This window comes from Canis lupus, chromosome 27 (genome assembly GCF_003254725.2).
Source record: "Canis lupus dingo isolate Sandy chromosome 27, ASM325472v2, whole genome shotgun sequence".
Taxonomy (NCBI): Eukaryota; Metazoa; Chordata; class Mammalia; order Carnivora; family Canidae; genus Canis; species Canis lupus.
This window is the reverse complement of record NC_064269.1, coordinates 45,679,624-45,694,030: the sequence shown is the minus strand read 5'-3', so window position 1 is coordinate 45,694,030 and position 14,407 is coordinate 45,679,624. Positions and strand designations below refer to the sequence as shown.

The window sequence follows — 14,407 nt, the reverse complement described above, 5'->3', positions numbered from 1 at the left end:
TGAACTTAAGGGCAAAAGTGTCATGGAATCACATGGACCAAGAGCAAAGATTATGGTGGAGAAAGGGCTCAGTACCTGCTAAAGGGAAGGCACGTGCCCTCAGCATTCCTGAGAGACAGTGTCTCAGTCTTCGTGAGCCCAGATTCCCATGTGGGTGGTTTTTTTCTGCTGCTATTCTGATTTGTTCCCTGTTGGGTTTTTCCTTTCTTAGCTTCTGTCGTGTAATATTTAGCACAGAAATTCCAAACTCCTGGTAATTAGATATCTCCAAAGCAAATGAGCTTCCCCTTAAATCCATATAACCTACTTTTCTCTGCCCCACATAAAAATACAGTTACCCCAAATGAAGAATAAATCATTCCTGTGTTAGGGGCAATTAACAATCCCTCCTGCCTGGCTTAGTGGAAGGAGCCCAAGCTTTGGAGTAATACAGCCCTGGGTTTAGTCTTGGATCTGCCTCATTTGTACCTTTAGGCCTGTTTCTCAACATCACAGAGACTCAGGACCCTCAATGTAATAGGAGTCATAACGGTGATTGGCAAGAATATTGTGGTGCTCACTGGCCACTATGAATAGCATAGTGGTCAAAGTGCCTGACACAGGTGGTTGGCTTTATTCCTTCATGCCTACTTTACAAGCCGATTCCCTGCCCGCTGGAAGCCCGAGAAGAGTCTGTCGGGTAGATGTGTAAGGACAAAAGCCACCTTGCCCAAAGAGTGAAAGCAGGAGGATGGGACACCTGGGTGGCTCAGTGGTTAGGCGGCTGCCTTCGGCTAAGGTTGTGATCCCCGGGTCCAGGATCAGGTCCCACATTGGGCTCCCTGCATGGCATGGAACCTGCTTCTCCTTCTGCCTATGTCTCTGCCTCTCTCTCTCTCTCTCTCTCTCTCATAAATAAATCTTAAAAAAAAAAAAAAGGCAGGAGGATCCCTTTCCATGTATAGCTGCAGAGCTTGCAAAGTGGTTAGAACCCTCTTAGAATGAGAAATCTCTGTAAGTGGCATTAAAAAAATTGGAGCCCAGTCAGGCAGAGCCTGCTAAGGCAAATGAAATGAACTGCGGGGCTAAAGAGGAGGAGAACCCAAATTGGTGGTCCCCGGCATCAACTAATAAGCAAAGAAAAGCCTTTTATAAAATGCGGGGCCTTTAATGTAACCCTAGTCGATCTTTCCTCCCTGGATTGGGGTCTAGGCTGGGAGTGACCTAACCCTATCACAGACACAAGGTTGCATTGTCCAGCTTGACTAGAGCAGTGAGGAGGTCCCTAAGGCAAATAGCCAGCTCCATTATTTTGTTTCTAAGCCAAGATGACACTGAACTTCCAGCCACTAAGCAACAACACATATAGGAACTTCAGCTCAAAGCAAAATGGAAGAAGTAGATTAATATCCATGATGACTCCTAATTATGATCAGCCCAGCTCAGGTTATCCGGGTCCAACTGCTACCTAATTCATTCCAAAAGGAAGCAGGGCCCAAGACTCAGGCTGTATCCCACGGAGGAAAATGTCTCTGGGCTGGGCAGGGTGACTGCTTTAGACCATCCACCACTTCAGATGGCTTCATCCCTAATTCCCAGTATATGAGAAAGCACTGAGAATGTAGTTTCCAACAAGAGCAGGGAGAAAACACAATTAAGGCACAGATTCCCCCCTCAGAGCTTTGTAAGGATTGGAGTTCTGTGCATGGAGGGGGACACTGATTTCCCAGAGTGATTTTGTGAATGTTTCTGAGACCAGTGAACAGGGCACCATAAGTCACTTTGACCAATTTTTGCAGTGGATCCAGGAATTTAGGTTTCTACTGCCAGCCTGGTAACTCTTCCTTCAGGAGGCTTCATCTTTCTCAACACCTCCTTGAGACTTGGTAGATCAGACCTAGTCCATAGCTCGGTGGCTTGCTTTCATCCAAGATCGTGGACAGGCAAGGCTTTGGGCAGATGTGTGAGGAGGCCATCTGAAATGACTTTAGTTAATCTTCCTTAAAAAAGGAATTGCAACAAAAATATCTAGTAACTTACTAAGGGATAACAAAAGTCAGAAAGGGCAACCTGGGGGTACCCAGGGGGGCTCAGCGGTTGAGCGTCTACCTTTGGCCAAGGGTGTGATTGTGGGGTCCTGGGATCGAGTCCCGCATCGGGCTCCCTGCATGGAACCTGCTTCTCCCTCTGCCTGTGTCTCAGCCTCTCTCTCTCTCTCTCTCTCTCTCTCTGTCACTCATGAATGAATAAATAAACTCAAAAGAAAGAAAGAAAAAGAAAGAAAGGAAGGAAGGAAGGAAGAAAGAAAGAGAGAGAGAAAGAAGGAAGGGAGGGAGGGAGGGAGGGAGGGAGGGAGGAAGGAAGGAAGGAAGGAAGGAAGGAAGGAAGGAAGGAAGGAAGGAAGGAAAGGAGAAAGAAAGAAGGAAAGAGCAACGTGAGGGAGAATCTCTGTATTCCAGAGTGACCAAGAGTGCTTTTCTCCTCAAATGGCACCGATTATTTCCAGTCCTGGGCCATTTCTTATGAGAACATGGCCATAGTTGACAGCTTTAGACACTCGAGGTCATCAGTCTCTTGCAGCAGATAGGTGACACCCATAACATCAGAGGGCAGGCTCCCCAAGGGCAGGACCCTTGCCTGTGTTGTCCACTGGGTGACTGAGCACCTAGCCCAGTGCCTGGCCGGAAGTAGCTCTTCAATAAATAATTGTGTAACGATTATGGTTGAATGAATGAATCCAAGCATCCATTCAACTAACAGACCTGGAAAAGAGGATGAAAATTAATCCTCAATCCCAGTCCACTGTGCCTTTTCCTAAGTCCTTTTTAGACTTTCAGATTTCATTCAAGCTTTCCCAAGCTTGTAAAGAAGGAAAGAAAAAGGGAATGGGGGAATAGGCCAGAAATGAGTATGAGGAGCGAGGCCCCTCAGCTGTTCCAGTCTCCTAGGTGACACCCTCACAGTTGCCTGAAGCCCCACAGTGTGCCGAGCAGCGGGCTCCACCTCCTCCCAGGGCTTCGCTGCCACTGCTGGAGGGAAAGGGGAAGAAGACCTGTCTGCAGAGGACTAGAGTGGGGGGCGGGCGCCTCTGCAGTGTCATCTGTGTCCCTCACAGCCCTCTGGGAATCAGACACACACAAATAGAGACTTTTTGGCAGCTCTTGAACATCAGCTGAGAGCAGGTTGTCCTGGTAGGAAAAATATTTCTTTCAGGATGATATATGGAGCTCATGCAGGCAGTGACTGTTCCAAAACAGAGTCCTTAGGTCAGGCCCAGAGCCTTTTTCCTATTTAGGATATGACCCAGATCCTGGGAGCTGTTTCCTTTTGGTATGCGTGAAGCTGGGCTTGACGCATACAAGCCCAGTGACCTGAGATGTGCCTGCCCTGACTTAGTGCAGACTCGGCCTCGAAAATGATTCCAGATCTCCCATTTCCTCTGAGGTGGAAAGTCCCTGTGCAGTCGGCTGAAAGCACGTGAAGTGGGGAGGCCCAGGTAGGTGGGCTCCAGCCAGACGGCCTCACCCCACTGCTTACATTCTCACTGGCCAAAGCCACATCTGTCAGCCCTCCTAGAGCCTCTGCTCCCACATGCCCTTCTGTTAGCTGACAGAGGGACAATCCAGGGGACAAGGGGGAGGTGCTGAGTCTGCCACTGTGTCACAGCCACTGTCTGGGCCTCTTCCACACTCCCCTCCTTTGATGGCTTAGCTTATCATCACCACCTAGTTAATCTAGCACATGGCCCCCTGCTCACCACAAAAGCAAGCATATGATGTGGATTTCTTTGTTTTTAACATCCCATGGCATTTTGAGGTTATGGGCTAGGGATGCTAAACATATTTTGGTAGTCGGTGAATTCTGGGTACTTGCCAAGTACCCTCTGAAGTACCACTTTCCCTTTGGGAAAACGAAACCTCCATGGGGACTTGACCCTAAAGGGAATGTCCTGTGGTGCTCTTGTTGCTCAGAGCTCTGGGCGAGTCTAGCTCCGTGGTTACGGACCCTGTGGGCGCAGAGAAGACTGAGACAGGGAGGTGACTACTGATTCCACCTCAATTCTTAAGAAATCTCCAATGGGACCCTCCTAACAGTTTTCATGAAAAAGCATCCTTTCTCTGTGGGACTGATGTGTGAATGATCTGAGTAGTTCTGAGAGCCTCTCATTTCTTTTTTGTCAATTGTGGCCAAGCTGAGAATCAAGTCAACATTTCTCTTCTCCAAAGCCCCACACTCTGGGTTTTGGCTGCCAAGTTCTATTGCTTGATGATCTATTAGTCTGCAGAGCTTATAGAAACTCCGGAGAAGTAACTCTGGAAGGAAGACAGAATGTCATTCCAAATGCCAGATTCTGTGCTCTAAGACACTTTCATGAAGTTCTGTGTCCTTCATCTTAAAAATTATGGTGGGGAGGAGATCCTGGTGGGGAAAGTTGTCTTCTTCTCTTCACATCATAAATCCAGGAATAGCATGGTAGTCTTTTGAATTCATGCTGTCTTCCTTGGATTCAGGTCTTGGCTCCACTGCTTACTAGCTGTATGACCTGGGGCAAGTCGCTTAATGTCTCTGAATTTCAGCTACCTCATTTGCAAGCTATTTACCTATCTCATGGAATTTCTTTATTTTCTTTAATATTTTATTTATTTATTCATGAGAGACACACACACACACACACACAGAGGCAGAGACACAGGCAAAGGGAGAAGCAGGCCCCATGCAGGGAGCCCGACGTGGGACTCAATCCCGGGTCTCCAGGATCATGGCCTGGGTCGAAGGCAGTGCTAAACCGCTGAGCCACCCGGGCTGCCCATGGAATTTCTTTAAAGCTGCTAGGCTAACTCCATATTCCTCCAGAACGTCTTCCTTGACTCCCCTGGTCAGAGCTACCTTTTTATGTACTCCCATAGTACCACACGCAGGCTACTATGCCCCATAATACTTGGTACATCATACTGAAATGATTCTTGTGCGGGACTGTCTCTTCTGTGACTAGCCTGCAGCTCTTTAAGAGTATAAAGTGTTTTAATCTGCTTTGTTTCCTGAGGTTCTAGTAGAATTTCTGGCCAATGGGATGGTTTTTACCCGCTAAAAACAGACATCGTTTCTTGAGTATTCCTCTACATGAGTGTCTCTGTTCACTCTACCTTGAAACTGCTTGTATCTGAATTGATGAGTGTTAGTTGTTTCCTTGAAGTGATCATTCTTATTCTGTTGTTCTTTCCCTATCTAAAAGATATACTGGTTTTTATTCTTTATCTTTGGAGTTCCCCAAAACTATATTTGGGTAATGGCCAAAATAAATTCACATTTATTTCATGAAAGTGAAATAGTAATATCTGCTTTCTGCTTATGGGTAGTTTGTCAAAAATATATGATGGGAAGGAAAGAATCAGATGATATTATAGTCAGGGGATCCTTAGCCTTCTCATATTTATCATGTTGGGTTTTGATGAGGGGAAGGAGCAAGAGAGTACAGGAGGACTGATGTTTGGAAACAACAGACTAGTGCAGTTAGAGCCTGTGCGCTCCAAGGGCTGGTGGCAGCAGGGGGCAGGTTTAGGGGATGCTGTGGCAGTAGCCACCTGCTGTGCTCCCTGTGTCTTTTTTGCTATTACCTGGAATCCACATATTTCCTAATCTTCCAGATGCCCTGGTCCTGGATCATAGCTTACACTTTTAGGGCCCTGAGCTCAGTGTTGAAGAATGGACCAGGGATGTGTAAAATGTCCCAACTGGGGTTTCAAAAACTAGAACAGGTGGACATTGCACAGGGCCCTTGGGAGCCCAAGGATTCATGCTCTGACCCCATCATTAGACATTTACCTAAATTTATAGATGAACAGGCCCTGGGTCTTGCTTTTCAGTAAAGATTATCTAGTAAATTTGAAAGATGCTATTTGGTAGAAGATCCAGATAATTCCAACAGATGCACTAAGACTATTCTGTGGCTGCCTGAACTCACAAAAAGTTCTTTTAATGACAGTACAGAGAGGTCTAGAACGTTGTACACAACAAAAGTACCAGGATTCCAGAAGATTCTCTGCACAACTGTCATGTCACAAAAATTACTAAATCAGTATTCCCATCCCGTTTCTTTAGTCCTTCATCCCAGAGATTCTGACTTTCCCCTGATAGACCACCTGTCACCCAACACTGGGTTGATATGATACTGCCTACCAAAACCCAGTGTTCTCTCTTAGAGCTTAGAATGGCACCGAAGGCCCCATGGGCTCTGTTCTCATCCCAGTCTCTTTCTCTTCTCTACCACTTTGAGTATACTGCTACTAGAAGATCTAGTAATACCAAGCTGTTGTTACGTATCAGTATACCTTAACCAGTGCTGTTCCCTCTGCCCAGAACTCCTTTGTCGAGTAACTGTTGTTTGCAATCCAAAGCAAATGGTTACAGCATACCTATGCAAAAATACGCACAAACTGGTGCTAAGAATGTTACTGGACATCAGTTGTGTCACTAAATTTGTATTTGCTGAATACTGCCCACATACTGGGTTTACGTAGAAGAGGAAAATGATAGGTTCAGGGCACATACCTCTGTGTGTGTGTGTGTGTGTGTGTGTGTGTGTGTGTGTGTGTGTATGGACATAATTTCATCCCATATAAATAATAATCCTAGAGTTGAGGGTTGTCCTCATTTATAGACCAGGAAATGAGCTCTTGGTAGTTATAATTTTCCTTGGAGCCTTCAGCTGGTCACTGGTGGAGTACAGTGTCTCACCTGGATTTGTCTGACTCTAGATCTAAACCTATATCACATGACAGTGAAGATGTTAAAGCATAAATATGATAGGTTAGAAAGATTCTAACCAAATCTGGGATAAAAAGTTACATCAAAAAAAAAATGATGAAGGAGATAATAAGGAGAGAGGAGGGATCCTTATAGATTAAAGGTGATGAAGGAAACATAACAAATATGACACTTAAGTTTTTCAAAATCCATGAGTCATGGTGGTTCTCAGAGAGAGAGAGAGAAATGGAAAGAGTTTTTTATAGAGAGAAGGAATGATACAACTTTTAAAATCCCCATGCGTCACTTGGATACTAAAACCCCTGGATAAAAGGACGGGGGACAGGAGAAGCCCCTGGTTTCTCTGTATCACCCCATGGTATCACAGCAGAAAGACGGCTGGGCACCCCTAACCGAGCAGCCAGGCTGGTGTCACCAAGAGTGAGACAGCCCCACTGTACCCCTCCTGTGTGCCATGGAAGGGGCACAGTGTCGCCCCCATGCTTCTTTTATTAAATAGGATGTGTTGACCATGATCCAGTCCTGAGGAGACACACAAATCCACAATGTAACAGTTCTGCAGCCTGGACACCTCACAGATCAGCCAAAAGCAATGCAAGGGCCTCGATTGGGTCCCGGATCATCGGCGGGGGGGTGGGGGTGGGAGTAGGGGTCAGGGGTTGAGGGGATGGGAGAAGCAGCGAGACTTGGTCGATAGGAGCCCTCCTTAGGGTCTCTCCTGAGTCCCTTTGACCCTCTCCCCCTCCCCACCCATTCTCCCGACTGCACTTGGGTGCAGAGATGACCAAGGAGAGCAAGCTTGTGCTCCCCCAGAGGGGCAGGTGTGCTGTCTTGTTTCTCCTGCTGTACTCAGCCCTCACCTGGCTCCTGTGACCTGACTGACCTGCAGTCTGCCCCTTGTCCAGCTCCCTGGCCTGCACAGAAGGTCTGGCCCCCTTTCACAGAAACAGCAGTGGCTGCCTGAGACACCCAGCTACCCTGCTGTCAGCGCCGCCTCCCTCACCGCACCCTTCCATCCCCAGCGCCTGTAGTCCTGCCCCATCCTTGGTCACAGGTCTTTCTGTTTTGCTTGTCCTGCAGGTTCAAGCGTGAATGGTGTGGAAGAGCCTAGCATTGCCAAGAGGCTCAGGGGCACTCCCGAGCGGATTGAGCTGGAGAACTACCGCCTGTCCGTGAAGCAGGCCGAGGAGCTGGAGGAGGTGCCCGAGGAGACACAGGCCGAGCACAACCTGAGCAGCGTGCTGGACACGGGGGCAGAGGAGGACGTGGCCAGCAGGTCAGCCTGTGCTTTGTCCTCGCGGGTCTTTCCCAGACAAACATCATGCCCTAGTGGGAGTAGGCAGCACTGGACGCCCAGTGAGGGCTCCGAGCCACACTATCGGGTGCCATGTACCAGTGGGGTGACACTAGGCAAGCTGTGTAACCTCTCTGTGCCTCCGTTTCCTCCTCTGTGAAATGTAGGCAGTACTGGGACTTTCCTCACAGAACTGGTATGAGGCTTAAATAGTATGAAGCATTTAAAACAGTGCATGGCACAGGTTGTGTTGATGGTGGTCGCCTTCCTTACAGCTGTGCATGGTGCCTGGCCAGGTACACAGGATTTCTGTCATCCTGGCAGGAATCCTAGGAAGTAGACTGGAGCATATATCTTGTCGCTCTATAATTGAGGAAACTTGCTGGTGATTTGTACTAGGATCAAGGATTGACTAAGACTCGAACTGAGATTTCCTAAATCGAAGTCTAGATTCTTCCTGTTTCCCCACTGCCTACTGGCCTCCCCTTTTGTAGTTCCCTGTCTCTTTGTCTCATTAGCTGGTGAGGATCACGACCCATGGGGCGTAATTCAAAGATTCAGTGAGTATTTCTTGAACACCTACCATGGCCTTAGCACTTTGCCATTTGTCGGAAAGGTAACAGAACAAAGGTAACAGTCCCCGGTCCTGTCCTCAGGTTGCTGCTTATGGGTTTCCTGGAGGGAAAGACAGACACAAAGGGCCAACAGTGCACCTGAGGCAGTACGCTGTGGGGGCAGGCAGTTCAGTGGTAGGAGCCTCAGGGTTGGAATCAGGGGTTCCTGTTGTGGCACCAGTTGGTTCTGCAGTCTTGGGGAAGCCACCTCTCCATCCAGGCTTCTTCCTTCCTCCTCTAGGTAAAAAGAAGAGCAGAAAACTTAGGTACCAGAGGCTACACCCACAGCCAGTGGTTTTGTGCTTGGCCCTCCCAGTGTTTTAATTACATCTGAGTGACGACTGAGGGGGACACATGCCCTTCCGCCCCACAGAACTCCCCGGGTCCAATATCTTTGCCCTATGGCCTGGTTTTCCTTAGTGCCCAGGTTTTCCAGAGTCAGTATAGGACTCAGAGTGCTCCATGGAGCATTTTGGTGATCAGGGACACCAAAGAGAACAAGATAAAGACAGAGTAAAATCACTATTGCTCAGACTGCTGCAGGGCTTCTGGAGTAGGAGCACTTACCGTGTCTCCCAGCCTAGTGGAGGCTTTGCATTAACATGAGGCATACGCTAGGTGCTTTTTTGTCACCACAGTAAGGAAATACGTGGGGGATAAAACAGAACTTTTATTATTACTACTATTTACTGAGTTCTGAGAATGTTCTTCAGAGGGTGTCTGCCGGGCAGAGCTCCTTGCACTTGCATTCTGTCACCTGAGACACACTTTGGATGAGCTGTTCCTTGGGCTGGACGCACAGGCAGCACATCTGGCATTCCCAGGCAGCCTCCCCCTGGGTGCTTGCAGGGCAGAAGCCGTCCCTGCATTCACGTTATCTCAGAACTGCATCTCACCCAGAGCATCCACAGAGCACGCATGCCTGCTCTGTCCTGATGAGGGACAGCCCACTCTCTGCAGGGCTGATGGCTCAGCCTCACGGTAAGCATGCTCAGCTTACTTTCCTGCCTGATGACAAATGCCACTTGATATAAAGATAATTCCTGGACCTGCCCTGGAGTAGCTGGGCTTGGGGTGGAGACCAGGGGTACCTGCTTTTAACAAACAACCTGGGTGAGTCTTATCCATGTCCTAGTTTAGTCTACCCACGCAGAGACTGCTGGCCCAGACCTAATTAGCTCCATGACCCTTCCTTGGGGCATGGAGGGGGAGCATCTTCCAAAGGAGACCCTGGAAATAGTACTTTTATTTTCTCTGGGAGAGAACAGGTACCTGAAGACAAAAGAACACTAACTTTATTTTTTTTTTAAGATTTTATTTATTTATTCATGAGAGACCCACAAAGAGGCAGAGACACAGGCAGAGGGAGAAGCAGGCTTCCTGCAGGGAGCCCGATGTGGGACTCGATCCCGGGTCTCCAGGATCATGCCCTGGGTTGAAGGTAGACGCTCAACCGCTGAGCCACCCAGGTGTCCCAAGAACACTAACTACACTAACTTTATGATTTTAGTTTTGCTTTCTCCTGATCTCCTAGCTGGAAAACTTTGCCCTGGGGACTGAAGATGGCTTGCGCAGCACCCATCTGCTAAGGGCCTCCAGTGTTTGCATATCTCTGACCCTGCAGAAAAGTCAGGGAGGACTAGAGCCGATAGGTGCCCTTTCCAAATGGGGCGGCCTGGCTACAGAGGACTTCCCCAAAAGTCCTTGACAGGCTAGCCTGAAAGGGCTTGGCCCTCCTTCAGTGGTCAAGGCTGACCACAGATAAGTGGAGATTCCTGACTGATCCTCTGTCTTCCTCACCCCTTCTCCAGCAGAGGCTATAACGTGAGCCATCACTGAGCAGGATACTGCTTTTAGCACAGATTAAACATCTATTGTGCAAAGATTGCTGGACAACATACATCTTCTCTTGCATCTGCTGAGCAATAGTGTTTACATCGTTGTCAGAGTGCACTCTCTGATTATGAGTGGATCCATTTAAAAATGAAAGCCATGATTCCCTATTTCCCTTGAACACCACCCGAGAACTTCAAGTGGTGTTTCAAAATTGCTGTCTGCCTCCTTCACAGTAGGGCCCACCCAGATTCCCAGGCTCCACTTTCTGAAGTTGGACCCAGGCAGGCAGGAGACAGCCCTTGTCTTATTTTTGGGTTTGCCACCCTGACAGCTGCTGGTGGCCAAAGAACTCTTGGGTTCTTGGCGAACGTCCAACAAGGCACAGTGTGACGGTGGTGTGAACATTGGTGGAAATCCTGACCTGTCACACCAATGATCCAACCTCTTTAAGCTTCAATGGCCTCATTGGTAAAAATGGGATATTATTGTGTCCTAGAGTCCTATCGTTACCGTGTCCTAGGGTTAATGTGCAATTAAGTGACCTAATTCATGTGAAGAGCCTTGTGCCGCTGGCACTTCATGGAGCTCAGTGAGTGTTTACCATCACTGTTGTTGCTGGCCTCTGCCCTTCCCCCTCCCCGCATGACAGACCTCTGCTTGGCTCATTTAAGTGTGGAACAGATCTGGTTTTTTTTAGAATCCAGCCCATGTACCTGCTGCTCTTGCTTCCTCGTACCAGGCCCTGTCATAGCCTCAATGAGAGGGAACTCGGGGAAAGTGCTTTGAGATCACTGATTGGATATATGTTGTAGCAGGGAGGATTTTTGCAAGAGGCTCTTCTCACTGAAAGGGTCTGCTCCTAGTGATGGACTTCAGAGGCCTCATCTCTAGGACACCTGTGAATTTAGGTAGCAGCTTACCCTGGCTTTCTCTGGTTGTGCTCCCTTGTACATCCTTGTGTGTTTGGGCTATGCTAGGCACTGTGACGAGCACTACAACAAGCCAAGCAGACCTGGTCCCTGCTCTCAGAGAGAGTGCAGTCCAGGGGGCGCCTACCTATATCAGTCGCGGGGTTGGGGGTTGGGGGGCAATAGATTGGTTTGAATGCAAAAGCAGATACCAGTCATGATAGAGTGCTGATCTTGAGGACTGCATTTCCTGGCCTTCATCTCTCCTAGGAGGCTATAAATTGAAAGGTCACCCTCTTCCCAAAAGGGCAGAGCAGTTGGTTGTCTGTGTTGTGTCTTGTCCTGAGTAGGGATTCTCCCCACCTACAAAGTTTCTAGGCTGACATCCAAGTGGCAGAGGGTGGTCTGCCTCACTGTGGATTCCTCCTCTGCACCCTTCCTCCTAGCCTCTTCAGACCCAGAAACTCAGGTACTGGGAACAGCCAGAAAATGTAAAATGAGCCTTGAGGTTCTGAATTTACATTGTGAATCTTTCATGACGTTAGGATCCTGGTGAGACCAGGTCCAAGGTCCCTTGGAAATGGTGGTCCAGAAAAGAACAGTTAGCAACCCCTGTCTGTCTCTCTGTCCTTCACAAAGGGAGGGAGGCTGGTTTGCCTGTCGCAGATTTCCAGAAGCAACGTATCCAGGCTTCTCAGAAATGGACTGAAAGCTGGTAGCTTATGAAGAAGCAATGGTTTACCTTTCCACCCTATTTTTTTATGCTCCTGTGCTTCACTTACTGTTTTCCCGTGGTCCTTGGGCTGTCATGAAACTAGGCAGTGTGGCACTCATAGCAGCTATAAGTGAGGCCCCATTGCCCTTATCATAGAGTGGTCATTGCTTACATTACGTACAGTGCTGCCGCCCTCTTGACGTGGCACAGTCCAAGGAATCTGCTGTATGGAAGCCCCCTCCCAGGAAGCCACAGTGAGAGCCCGTTGAGCCTGCTGACCACTGGGGTAGCCTTTGTGGACCTGGCTAGGAGGGGAGGACAAGCAGGCCTGCCTTCTGCCCAAATTTACATTAAGATTTAAGATGGTGTAGAAAGTGTTCTTATCCTTATTTCATGTCTGAAATATATTAAGTGGTATACATTAGGTTACACATTATTATTAGTAAGAAAGTAAACAAATGACAACACAAAAGTAAGGTAAAAATAATACCTAACTAAATACTGAAAAATAGTCAAAATCCAGATGCCAAGCTTTCCATGGTCCAGATTCTTAGCTTTACTTGCCTTAAACTGCCTCCCCTCAACCCTCCATCCCACTACAGCTCTGCTCTACCTTACTTTATCATGCTGTGTTTGCTTCTTCTCTCCCCCTGAGAATAAGGATCTTTTGTGCCACCGTTGTATCCCCTGCAATGTCTAGGAAGTGCATTATAAGGAGAAGATGCTCAGTAAGTTTTAGTGGCTGAGTGAATGAAGTAATATTCACCAAAGTGAGCTCCTCACAGGAAGAAGCTGTCTCTCTTTATTTTTGTACCTAACTGGGTAAACTTTAATAGGTACTCAAAAATGTCCACTGAATGAAGGAAGAAATATGTAAATGAGTAAACAAATAGGTAAACAGCCGGTGTCTCAGAGTGTAACACAAACATGAAAAGCAAGCAGATCCCTAACCTTCACAACACTTCTACAAGGCAGGTGTTAGCTTTGCCTCCTGACTGCTGCGGATGCTGACGCTCAGGATGAGTAGTCAGCTCAGGGTCATACAGCTGGTAAGGAGCAGAGCCAGTGTGGCTCTGTGAGAACCAGTCACCTGGGAAGTCACGGGCATGCAGCCTTCCAGGCTGCCCTCACTCCTGACCTAGCTGAAGTGTGGGGATTCCCAAAACCACCCTCAAGTTCCTTGGTTCCTGAGAAGGATGCACAGGCTGATTAAAAGGTTTATACTGGTGGTTATGGTTTAATTACAGGGAAGGATACTGATTGAAATCAGCAGGTAAGGAAGCACACAGGGCAGAGTCCAAGAAAGTACAGATGCCGAGCCTCCAAGGTCCTCTCCCTGTAGGGGCAGGGAAGGGTTACTTTCCTTGTGTTAATGTGTGGCGAAGTCCCTATACTATTACTCATCCAAGCCTGGGTGTTCAGAGATTTATTGGGGCTCCATTACCTAGACATTGAATGACTCAATGTCTACATGGTGTGATTGAACTCAGTCTCCAGGCCAAGTAATCCTGCATGACTCAAACCTCCACCCCCAAATTGTTGGTCTTTCTGATGTGGTCAGCCCTCACCCCAATCACATTATTAGACTACCCACCATAACCCAAGGATCCCAGAGAAATAAAGCCATTCCCATCGGGCAGGACCTTCCAGGGACTTAGAGTTTATCTCCCAGGTGCTGAGACAAAGGCCAGACCTGTCTTTGAACAAGGTTAAATTCTCTACCGCACAGGTACCAGTAGCACTAGTAGTGGAATGTCCTTGACCTTATCACACTGTGTTCACTGATTCCCTCTCCACAGGCCCATTCTGAGTGGGGAGGGAGCACCCTGCCATCACAGGAAGGCAGGACTGGACATCCAGCCCATGCATGATGCTTCTGGGGTTAGAGGCTCTTCATGCCAGAGGTTGGACCATGCTTGACTGTAAAAGCCAAATTTCCTCCATCCCAGCCAACGACACGTTTCTCCCTGAGGGCAAAGCCCTCTCCTGGAAAAGGCTTTTGGGAAATTATCAGGCCATGAACCAGGCCTGGGAAACTTCCATTTATTCAGTGGTGTATGGGGATTTTCTCCTGAACTACAGCTCCATCGTACTCTGCCAGCAAGGGAGGAGGGTAAAAATGCTCTGGGGTGGTAGCCCTAAGGGTGGAGATCCAGGATTTTGGCTTGCAGGAGTCATGGCCAGCATCTTCTGACATCAAGTGCTGCTTCTCTGCCAAGCTGAGCTCTGGGCTCTGTGTAAGGAGAGAATGCTGGTGGGAAACGTGGCTGGTCGTCAAGGGTGGGAACCCCAGGGA

General features: G+C 48.2%; 1 protein-coding gene across 27 annotated transcripts in view; it reads left to right on the top strand.

Annotated features, from left to right (window-relative positions):
- MICAL3 (microtubule associated monooxygenase, calponin and LIM domain containing 3) overlaps positions 1–14,407 on the top strand; it is a 218,919-nt gene that overhangs the window by 158,787 nt on the left and 45,725 nt on the right. For all 27 annotated transcript variants that reach the window (XR_007406562.1, XM_049102770.1, XM_049102772.1 and 24 more), the window contains one exon: positions 7,825–8,020. Coding sequence is in view for 26 of the 27 variants with exons in the window: in XM_049102770.1 (XP_048958727.1) it covers positions 7,825–8,020 (196 nt within the window). In the remaining variant the exon portion in view is untranslated. The remainder of the gene's footprint in view (positions 1–7,824; positions 8,021–14,407) is intronic.